At 30.5% G+C, this 12,491-nt stretch overlaps 1 protein-coding gene across 2 annotated transcripts in view; it reads left to right on the top strand.

Annotated features, from left to right (window-relative positions):
• LOC129906674 (putative sodium-coupled neutral amino acid transporter 11) overlaps positions 1-12,491 on the top strand; it is a 125,137-nt gene that overhangs the window by 2,384 nt on the left and 110,262 nt on the right. The window contains exons 1-2 of one of the 2 annotated variants that reach the window (XM_055982549.1): positions 11,152-11,224; positions 11,329-11,388. In XM_055982549.1, the coding sequence (XP_055838524.1) occupies positions 11,383-11,388 (6 nt within the window). In that variant the 5' untranslated portion in view covers positions 11,152-11,224; positions 11,329-11,382. Of the gene's footprint in view, positions 1-11,151; positions 11,225-11,328; positions 11,389-12,491 lie in introns of those variants that run through there. The other variant, XM_055982548.1, reaches the window with a different exon arrangement.

A 12,491-nucleotide genomic window follows, 5' to 3' on the forward strand; every position in this document is an offset into this window, starting at 1 on the left:
CTATAAATAACATTTGAGGAGCAATGCAGACACCAGTGGATTCAATTATTCTTAATTATAAATTTAAAAAAAAGGTCACTGTGGTGTATGCGTACTTTTCTTGTTTGGTACAAAAAAAAAATTATTCTTCTATAATTTTCAAACTAAGCGGAGGATAGCGAAAAAAAAGTTGGGCTTGGGCAAACAAACCACAGTTTTAAACTAATGATTTTTACACAAGAAAAAAAAAATCACAATTTTTTCGGTTTCTGATATGAAAAAAAGTTTTTTATTGTATCTTTTAAAAAATAGTGAAAATAAGAAAAAAAAGTTGGGCTAACGTTGGGCAAATGAACCATAGGCAACCAACAATTTTTACACTGAATAAAAATAAATTATTTTTTGTGATTTTTGAGGTGAAAAAAAAAATAATTCCGTTATAATTTTAGAACTTAGGGGAAAAAAAAAATCTTGGACTATTCTGGGCTAACCTTGGGCAATCGAACCAGGCAGGTTTGAAAAAAAAAAATAGCATTTAGGGGTGCGAACTTCACATAGCCCCCAAGACATATTATGAAAAATTCACATGTTATTTTTGAAGATCAAATATTTATAAAGGTAGTGCATTTTTTAGGCCGGAAAATTTCAAAGCTAGATTATTTTTGAAGGTACGCTATCTTTATATAAGTTGGACATTTTTAAAGCTAGAGCTTTTTTTAAGGTCTGTCATTTTCATAAGTGCGGTTTTTTTGAAGCTAGGTAATTAAATCCAGAGCATTTTTGAAAGTATTTTGTGAAAAAATTGATATCTAAAATTTATTGATACTTTTTCAAGCCACATACATTATGTACCTATGTCTCATTTTAATCAATGCTGGGTTTTTTCTTCATATATGTATGTTTGGTATTTTAAGAGGATAAAAATGTCCGCTGAGTTGACACTTTATTTCTAATAATACTAATTTAATTAGAATAAAAATATAAAAAAAAATATAATAACAGCAATTTATTAGTTCATTTTAATTTTAAATGGTGGCATGCATAATTACTTTAAATTGAGTTAGGTACCTACCCATTATGCCGCACGAACCTCACATTGATATTTTATAAATATGTAATCAATAAAATCCAAAAATACGCATTCAGCCATTATAATATTTTCGATATTTTAATATCATTTAAAGTTTCCACATAACTACATAACCAAGTGTATGTATAGAGAACATTAACTACCAATTTGAAATCATAAATGGTCAGAAACGATGCAAATTTAATGCTATTTATTATACTTATTGCAAAATAAAATCCATAACAAACAAAATATAATATATTTGCATTTTCCATAAAAGCATTGGTTAAGGTTTAAGGACACACCATGCATTTATGGATTTGTGGTGTAGTATAGCATCGCATTATGTGGCTAATAAAAACGATAATAAAACCCTTTATAATATCCGCAGTCCTTTTTGCTTTTCGACATCCACATCGACTTCCAAAAGTTGAATTACCAATTTACAATGCCGGCCGATTGTATTTATCGATTTGTAGTGAAACCTCCATTCCCATACTTTATATTGGGAAACGGATAACTGCGTGTACAGTCTACCGTAACGCTCGTCGTCGGTCATCAGGAATAAAATTGATGTTATTATCCTGGAAGATTGCTATAGCAAAATGGAGGTCAAACACTTTGTCAACGTAAAGTTTCATCGAACCGGAAATGAAAAGATTTAGGAGAAATTTGTTCGAGAGCTTTAATGTTTCCACACATTTTTTTTTTTATCTACTGGAGGATGAGTTATTTTATGTTATTTTCGTTTTATGACCTTAGTGGAATTAGCTGACTCAAAACAGTGGTTCATGCTACTTTTTCATGCGACTTTAACTTGTCTACAACGTCAATTATTTTACATAAATGAATGAATATTTTTTTTTAAAGTTTGTAGGTACATTAGGGTGGGTCAAAAAAATCGAAATTCTTTTTTTTTAATTGGTACTCCGAAAAATCGATTGCTAGACCCCTCTAGAATATACACACCAAATATGAGCTCTTTATATTAATGGGAAGGTCCTCCGCTTTGCAATTTTCCATTTTTACATCAAGCTTCTACTAAAAAAAAATTATTTTTTTATTAATTGACTTTTTAGCAAATTTCTTTTCATATTCTTGTAGGAAATTGAACGCTCTACAAAAAAGGCCTAATACACTTTTTTCGTTTATCTAACCGTTGAATAGATATTTGAATTCCAAAAATCGAGAAAATCTTTAAAAAATCGTTTTTTGTTCTTAATTTTGTAACAAATTGAAAAATTATAATGATCAAACGCGCAAGACATATTCTTGTTGGAAATTGATTGTTCGACAAAAAAGGTCTTATTAACTTTTTTCATTAATCTAACCATTCTAAAGATATTCGAGGTCAAAGTTAAAAAAAAATATAAAAACATTTTATATTTTTAAAAAATTTCTAATTCACTGAAACTTCATTATTTTCAAATTAGCAAGATATATTCTTGTAGGGGCTTAAACGTTCTACAAAAAATTCCTTGGAATGAAATTGATTGCTTTAACCGTTTAGAAGATATTCGTATCCAAACCAATGCTCACTGATTTCAATAGTTTTCTTATGACCCGTATGCATTGCGCTTTGGATACGAATATCTTCTAAACGGTTAAAGCAATCAATTACATTCCAAGGAATTTTTTGTAGAACGTTTAAGCCCCTACAAGAATATATCTTGCTAATTTGAAAATAATGAAGTTTCAGTGAATTAGAAATTTTTTAAAAATATAAAATGTTTTTATATTTTTTTTTAACTTTGACCTCGAATATCTTTAGAATGGTTAGATTAATGAAAAAAGTTAATAAGACCTTTTTTGTCGAGCAATCAATTTCCAACAAGAATATGTCTTGCGCGTTTGATCATTATAATTTTTCAATTTGTTACAAAATTAAGAACAAAAAACGATTTTTTAAAGATTTTCTCGATTTTTGGAATTCAAATATCTATTCAACGGTTAGATAAACGAAAAAAGTGTATTAGGCCTTTTTTGTAGAGCGTTCAATTTCCTACAAGAATATGAAAAGAAATTTGCTAAAAAGTCAATTAATAAAAAAATAATTTTTTTTTAGTAGAAGCTTGATGTAAAAATGGAAAATTGCAAAGCGGAGGACCTTCCCATTAATATAAAGAGCTCATATTTGGTGTGTATATTCTAGAGGGGTCTAGCAATCGATTTTTCGGAGTACCAATTAAAAAAAAAGAATTTCGATTTTTTTGACCCACCCTAAGGTACATATCTAAAAAAAACTCCAACAAATAAGTACATACTTTTTATTAGAATTAAGTTGTTAAAAAATTCACTTACTAACTTTTCGTATTTTCGTCGGTCGTTCTGTGTTCCGTTTTTGGACCATTTTTACAGTTTAAAAATTGACAAAGCTTGCCCAACTAAAATTTTAGCTTTGGTAAAGATATTACAGAAGCTACATTTCAGCTTCTTTTTAACTTTAGTAAGATTGTTGGGCATGGAAAAAGGACAACGTTACACAAGTTAAACCCTTTATAACATCGTACCATTGAATAATTACAAATAGAAGTGGACACCCAGGGAAACTTCCGCTGTAAAATTGTCGGCGCTAGTATCGTGCGTTGAATTAAAAAAGCAAATCCAACAATTCAAAAGCAAATCAGCAACCCAAAATCAAATCCTAAACCGCTTATACATATAGATAAAAGTTTACCTATTTCAAAAAGTGGAGATAGCCTAGAGGATAAGGTGAATGTCTGGTAAGTTTACCTGTTCCTAGGTTCGAATCTGCCGGGAAATTGAGATTGTTTTTTTTTTTATTTTTTACATTACCTACTAGAATAAAAATTAATTAAATTTGTCAAAAAAAAATCTCCACAAAAAAAAAAACAATTTCAATTTTTTTAGGAGTAAAAGGCGTCGTCCTTGTTCTCTAGACTAATATGACTTTTTAATATATGAAAACTTATATCAATATAAGCTCTTTGAAATGTATAATAATAATTATTAATTTTTTTATGAAGGTTTAAAAAAAATTATTAGTTAAGACTCAACTCGAAAATACATGATAGTTAAGGCGCAAACATGTAGTTCATCTATCTTCCAGTACGTTGTGGTCGCATGAGTAATCTGCGGTGTCACTTCTATTTGTAATTATTCAATGATCGTACTTAGAAGGTCTGTAAGGTTTTGATTTTAAATCATGAATTTTATCTTTTAATCTGAAATTATACATATATCACATTCCATTAGTTTTTGGTATACATATTTATAATAATTTAAAAAGTATCTATATAAATTTTACCACTTGCTTGGTGGCAGTCCACCACTCTACCCACTCAGCTATCCTAGTATATTCATTAATGAAATCAAAAACTTATGTCGTTTTCGATTAGTTTCACTCAAGAATTCACTCATTCTGAAATCGAATGGAACAGGTCAAGTCGCTTCCACTCAATTCTTTTTTTTTTTGTGTTTGTGAAATTTGAAATGTCAAATATTGATATTGTTTTTTTTTTTCTAAAGAAAAAATTATACAAATTATAAATCTGAAGACGACAGGAGAAGAAAATGATAAAAAAAATCATTCCACTGCATTAAGGTACCCATTTCAATCTTATTATTAATTTTAATTTTAATTTAATTTAAATTTTTGAATGACAACAAAAAAAGAATGATTGAGTATTTTTTTGTTGACATTTTAGTGTTCATGTATTAGTGCTTCTGATTTTAAATCGAGGAGAGAATTTCTCTTCTAAGAAGCGTTCTGTCTGTCAGTTTTGTGGGAATAAAACACTTTCAGAAGGCTTCTGAATGATTCCGGACGCTTCCGGAGAGGCAATCGAAAACGCCATTAATCAGTTCAAAAAGCAGTTGTCACAATAAAAAAATGTCCGAGCTAAATTATTCAATGTCAAAACCAAAAAGTGAATCTTTCTTCGGTTAAGTTGCTTTAACAGCATTTAAACAACTTATTAGAAGTTATTAAACAAGTTCGAACTTCTATAAGCAATTAAGTTCTGACGAAAGCTCAATACAAGCTGTATAAAAAGTAGTACCTGTGCGACTTCAATTAACAGAAGCTGTTGTGTTAGGTAGGTGGTTTATTCATTGAGTCGTTCTGGTGGTTGAGTTCAATATCAACCCCCCACTACCTTAAGGACCCGCTCGCAATAGTTCAGATTTAAGTTTGCAAAAGTCACTTTGCTTTTCAAGCGACGCCGACGCATGCGACGATATGTTTCCCGAATAACATATTCAGCCCTAATGTGAGTTTCATGTGAACAAGATTAAATTTCACTTTTCCTCTATTGTGTGTTGCGCGCGACGGAAAATTCCTCGTATGTTTTTCAGTTAACATTAGAGGTAAGCAGCTCACTTAAATTTTGGTGAAAAACAAAAAAACAGTTTAGCGGAAAATGCTAATTTCCTTCCAATGGAACTTGCAATATAGCTTTTTAAATTCTGGGCGAACAAAAATATTTTGTCCACGTGAAGTTCACAACAGGGCTGATTAATAATACACAAAAATGGTTATTTAATTTTTTGAACCCTTTCCCCACCCGGAATTTTTATCTGCGTTCGCCAATGGCATTAAGATTATTATGATTTGCTGCGTATCATTTGAACTTTTCATATTTGAAACAGCAAAAAACAGTAATCTATTGGAAGATTTCATAAATAAAAACCGTTTAATGTGACAGTGATGAAGAAGGTGATGGTGATATATTGATGTTTTATTTATTTTTATTTGATTGGTAAAATAAAATAATCCTGAATACCACAAATTAATGCCAATGTCTGTGATTAGGCAACAAGGAAATTCGGTTTCACGAGTAAAGGAATTGAGTCAAAACTACGAGTAGTTTAATAGCTGCGTTCCTTTGGGAAAATTTATCTAGGTATTGCTTAATACTTAAAGCTACTTTAAACTACTTTTACTCTTATCAAAAAGTAGTTCAAAGCTACTTTAAACTTTTTTTACTCTAATCAAAAAGTAGTTCAAAGTAGCTTTAAGTACTAAGCAGTAAATAAATTTTTCCAAAGGATAAATGATAAACATAACCATAATTTCCATTGTAACCTTTCATATGCTCTGTGTCTCACTCAAGTTTTTTTCTTAGAAGATCTTAAGTCATCAGTACACTACACACATTATTTTATCCTTCCTTGTGTGCATTTATTATTAAATGAACAATAGCAGGAAGTCATACATAAACATACCTAATTAAAAAAACGTAAGTTTCATAGCTAAAGGAAAACTAATTGATAAATTGAGTTTATGGAAAAGTTTATTTTTCCCTCATAATCACTACCTACTTACATAATTAGTATAAAATGAAGTTTTTCCTTCTGCATGGTTGATATACACAAAGTAAGGAAAACTTTCATATTCTCAAACCTTTGTTTCAAAATAAACCAAAAAAATATTATCAAAGCAACAATCTACAAATCAGAATATTATCGTCCTTGTAACAAGAAACAATAAAAAATTTCGTATTCGTGACGGGTGATAGCTCAATTTTGAAATATTTTTCTCTCATGGCATATTTATCTTTGAATTTTATCACACACATGTTCCCTACAAAAGATAAAAAATATCCTTGTTACTTAAGGCCACAAACACAATGTATATGTCTATATGAACATCAAACATTGTATCATCAATTCCAGGATCGCAATATATTGTCCTTTTTTCTTTCAAATTTGTACAACAACACGGTGACATTGTGACTGAATCTCAGGTGTTGTGGCAAAACGTGTCAACAAAGAAAAATGTAAAGAATAAAATTTCAAACTTTTTGCAATTATTTTCGGAACGGAATATCCTGGGAAATGGTGGTTATGGTGTTCTCTATCTACCCAAGTGTTAAGGGACCACAAAATTACGAGCTTAATTAGGTAGAAAATCTGATCAAAAGTTACACAATTTAAAGAATAAAGGACAAAAGGATGGCTCGTTGGCACGCCATTGTGGTGGAAATGTATGTTTTTATCCATAAAATAACAGAGACTCCATGTTTAACAACCAAATTAAGGTACAAAAAAAAATAATAGCGGGTCATTGTGGAAATTGGTACTGACTTCAGTATCAGGAATCCATTAGAGCATAAAATTAAATGAAACCATACCAACCTTCAGATTGACGTACCTACGCATAAGAAGGGAACCAAAAATGATAATCCTAGAGATACAACCATGTCCTAACGAAATCCTAAAGTGATGGCAAATGGAGGCGTAGATGAAACTCATTAATAACGTTAAATGGTTTCCTTAAAAGGGACCAAGTAAACTGTTTTCTATTAGGTGCTGTCAAATGCTCGCATCACAAAGACGGAGAAGGATATGATATCCTTTATTCTGTCTTAACTTAAATTCAGTATATAGAATGCTCTCAGTATCCGCTTCCGCCATCACTTGTACTTGTGTATGTATATACGAAGGCATTTCGTCCTTGTTTCGTTGAAATATTATTACAGAGGAGTTTGTTTTTGGGCTACTCTGTTGCGTGTTGAGATGTCAAGGCGAGGATTTTAGTTCTCCTCGCTCTTTCATATCCAGAGCACGTTCTTGGGATCAAATATGCATAAAGGATGATTTTAGGCGATTTCCCATTGGCACATTTGAGTTTCAGTACACTTTTAGATATATATTTGAAATGAAGCACGTCCGATCGATGAATCATGACTCTATATAGAACAGCCTAAAACAGAATTTGTATAGTAAGAGCGTTATTGACAGACGCTTGGGTGTTTCTTTTACTATAGGTCAGGAGTCAGGTTGTGTAATTTTTATATACCTACACCTAGCAAATGTAAACAATTTTGTTATTATGATTGGTAGGTTCACCTTAAGCCTTCAGAGAAATTAAACATATTTCTTTCCAGAGAAATTAATTCTATTAAAAAAGGAATAGAAAAGATGTGTAGGATTAAATGCAAAATAAAAGTTGAATTCTGTAAATTTATTATTCAATCTTTTTATAAAAAAATGTTATTTTTTGTATTTAAAATTAATTAAGACTAAAACTTCTTTTCATCAAACATTTTTTTTTTCGAAAATCATTATTAACAGTACCTGCAATAGAACTTTTTTTTTTTCAAATCTGATTTTCTGCCAAACTACTAATTCAATTTCAACGAATTTTTGTATTCAAAAGCATGTATGTATATGGTGCGACAATGGTTTATTATTTTGAAAATTTGCCGTGTTATTGCAGTTTTCAAAAATGCATAAAAGTTTCCAAAGTTGAAATTAGAACGAAAGATATTACAATTTGAATACAAAAAAACAGAGGTTTTCAGAGGTTTTCAGAGCAAAATAATAAACAAAAATCGGGGCTTTTATTCAAAAAGAAATAAACAAACAAAAGTCGAGAAAATGTGTTTATTTTTCTTTGTTATTTTTCTCTAAAAAGCCCTGTTTTGTTGCTTTTAAATTGTAATATCTTTAGTTCTAACTTTAACTTTGGAAACTATTATGCATTTTTGAAAACTGCTATAACACGGCAAGTTTTCAAAATAATAAACCATTGTCGCACAATACAATTTTTTTTCAGGATGTTGCTCTGAAATAAAAGTAAGAGGCAAAATACTGTTGCAAAGTCGGGATTTTTCGAAATTTCACAAAAACTGCATTAAATCGAAAACAGTAAGGATTATATGTTTTTGGGACCGCTGAATCCGAATTTCAAGTCCGTTTGGCCCTGTCACCCTCCAGTTTTGAGTAATATGCAAAAAACTCAAAAAAAGGTAGTTTTTGGGGTCTTTTTTACACTTTTCTCAAAACTGGAGGGTGACCGGGCAAAACGGACTTGAAATTCGGATTCAGCGGTCCCAAAAACATATAGAAAGATAGGTCTGGTTTCTGGTTCATACAACTTTTTTTTTTGTGTGCTAGCACTGTCGCTGTCATACCCGGCACACAAAAAAAAAAGTTTCATGTACCAGGAAGCAGACCTATCTTTCTATATGTTTTTGGGACCGCTGAATCCGATTTTCAAGTCCGTTTTGCCCGGTCACCCTTCAGTTTTGAGAAAAATGCAAAAAACTCCAAAAAAGTCATAAAAATTCAAACAAAATGCACTCACAGCTCAAAACTGGAGGGTGATGGGGCCAAACGGACTTCAAATTCGGATTCAGCGTGCCCAAAAACATATAGAAAGATAGGTCTGGTTTCTGGTTCATGACACTTTTTTTTTTTTGTGTGCCGGTGTTATTATTTAAGGGGTAAAGTTTATTTGAAAGCGAAATTGCAATAAATAAACTTCTTTATTGCTCCTCTAGTGATTTCATAAAAGAAATATTATTAAATCGTTATAAGAAAATTATTATGTAAGTTTTTATTTAAAGAATGCAAAAAGTGACTTAGTCCACTTTCATAATCATGGGCACATATACTATATATAATTTTAAGATAAATCGGATATAAAATTTTGAAAAAAAAAAATAATTTTTGGATTTAAAAAAAAAATTAAATGCACGACTGGGTCGCACGTACCTGCTCTTGTAGTCCAAAGTATCGTAATCTTAAATATGTATTGGAAATTTAAGATTTTGTTTGGTGCCGAGAAAAAAAAATTGAATGTTAAAAAAATTAAATTAAAACATTTTTTTTCAAAAACTTAATTATTTTTTTAATTTGAAACTTCAAAATGCTGTACATATGTAAATTTTTAATAAAATTGACTTATGCTTTGATGAAATATATGAACTTTAAAAATATGTCATTTTTTGAAAAACGGCAACGCCATATTTCCGTTCTCCGAATTTTTTGAGAAAAACTAAAAACGCAGTTTTGTTAGAATCAATAAGAGAATTACGTACACTAAATTTAATCGAAATCGTTAGAGCCCTTTTCGAGAAAATTGCAATACTTCGAAAACGATATATGGGAGATATGCTTTAAAAAAGAGATATTAAAAAAAAACTGGTCTAGGGAATGACGGAAAAATCATCTGTACCAAGTTTCAAGCAAATCCATCCATCCGTTTAGGTTCTATCTGGATGTACAGATGGACTCACAGACGCACAGACCGGCAAAATCCCGATTTCGTGCGATTAAGTCAGTTTTTAAAATTTCCGATTTTTATCAAAATTCTTATGGATTTATAAATTAGACATTATTTTCAACCTAGTTTTGATATTTCATCAGATTATATAGCTCCCTTTCGAAGATAGAGGCTCTCAAAGATTGGGATTTAGGCTGAAAATTTAAATTACTTTTTGTATGAAAAAAAAACATTCTCTTTGGTTAGTTTTATTTTGTTCTGTTTTTATGGCAAGTAATTTTTTCTTTTAATTTTTATTTTTCTCATGTATTTATGAATTTTTATCACTTTTTTCCCGACTCAAAAATGTTACGAATTTTATATTAGGGGTACTTTAATAACTTTAACCCTAACAACAAGTTCGTGCGACCCAGTCGTGCATTTTATTTCTTTAACATAAATGGCGACTTTAAATTTGATGGAGTGTGAAAAAATTGTTCCTTGGGATGGAATTCATAGTAGTCACTCAAGGGAACTTCTGAAGAGATATTTATGCTTTAGGAATTCCTCAGTTTGCGGTTAATTTAAAACTTGAGGAAACGCTTTATTTTTCACTAGTTTAAACTATGACGAAAGAGATTTTAAATATTTTTTTTTATTGTCTGCAAATATCGTTAAAATGAGTCAAACAGAAAATTTTGATTATTAAAAAATACAAACTATATATATTTTTAGAGATGACAAAGGCAAAAGCCACTATTTAAATCCTTTCGTTTTTCGCAACACCGGAGTAAAAAGCTTTTTTATTACTTTAAGTTTGGAGGTTTTTGTGCTAGTTAAACAAAGTTTTGAAAGGTTTGTTACGAGTGCGACTTAAATGATTTTCTATATAATAATGTTACGTATACGCCATAGTGAACCATCTTTACATTTAAATGGTATTTGTGTGTGTGCTAGCTAATGCCAACTTCATCATCTTAAGTGTCTTTATCTTTCTTGATTCCAACTTTTCTTGAAGACCTTCCTTTCAATTACACAAAGAGTAACCTTCAACTAATATGATAAGTATTTAATTAAATACTTTGGAAGTCCTCTTCCAAATAACTCAAGTGCTTTGAAATGTTTATCAATCTTTCAAACTAAAAGCTCAAAAAATTTCAAAATGTAACTTGGTATTTGTAGGTACATATTTCATCTAAAATAAATGAACAGTCAGTGTCTGTGTACGTAGTTAATTATTTACAGAAAAAAAAACTCCAACACTTCACAATCCTCATTAATATAAATACATTAATTTTTTTTTTCGTTTTCAATTTTTTTTTTTCAGGGAAGTGATGAATCAGCTGCTGAAGCGCACGCCTTTGATGACATCAAAAATTTAATGAAGGTAAATATACAAATGGTGCTAGTTATTGAGGAGAGTTTGGGATCGTGTAGGCACTTAATTTGCCACCCAAAAAATCATTTTCCCGGGCTTATTTCCATTTCGTGTCTTATATTGACACAGGACAAAAAAAAAAATATCCTCCAACAACATCTGTTCTCAAGCTCCTCCATTTTTATATTGAATATTGTTGTGGGAAAAAAAATCAAATTATCACTGGGGGATGAATGAGTTCTTTTTTATTCAAAAAACTGTCTGTCCCTGCCGTCTTGATGCCTTGTCACCAAAACAACAGACTTGGCGTAACATTGTATTCATGACTGTCATGTATGTCAATAAAATTTATAAAAAATAAGGATGACACGTGTTGGTTTGGACTTGAAGAGAATATGCTTAATCCTGTCAAAAAAAAAATTCAACTGAGTTATTTCCTGATGAATTTTAATTAAAAATATTGAAAATTTCCATCGTACGCATACAATTTGGTGAATGATAAAGTGGGTGGATGTGTTTAAGGTTTTTGTTAATAGTCTTGTATTTACATTCATATGGGTAGCTATGTGAGCATGTGACTTTTTATTGAATTTGCTGTCAGTGTGTAAGATAATTCAATTCAATTAAATTTAATTGAACATTTTTCATTGAATATTGTGTTCCTTTAGGAACTGGCGTTAGAAAGTGACAGACGCTTTGATATGGATGGTTTACGTTATTGTATCTCCAGGTTTTTTTTTTTACCTTATTACATTAAACGAGATAATCTTGTATATATTTACATAAAAATTGGTTTCTCCGAAATGTCTCAAGCGATTTTGATAAAATTTTGGGTTTTTTTTCTGCGAACGAGTAGGTTAATCATCTGGATCTTTATTCTGCTACCGCTTGAATCTCTATTGATCCGCGTTATTAGTTTCATCAAAATATGGTTCTGGGTATGTTTTGTTTGGCTGTAGGTAGTTATTGAGTCAAAAGACTCCATGAAGATTTAAAAACGGGTGCTCACAGATATTTGGGACTCTTACCCAACTAGAATCACCTCCTCGTCCCGATTTCAACTAAGTTCTGATGGAACTCATCCAGCAATTCATTTATATTTTTCGAAGAAA

This window comes from Episyrphus balteatus, chromosome 1 (assembly GCF_945859705.1).
Source record: "Episyrphus balteatus chromosome 1, idEpiBalt1.1, whole genome shotgun sequence".
NCBI classification, from domain to species: domain Eukaryota; kingdom Metazoa; phylum Arthropoda; class Insecta; order Diptera; family Syrphidae; genus Episyrphus; species Episyrphus balteatus.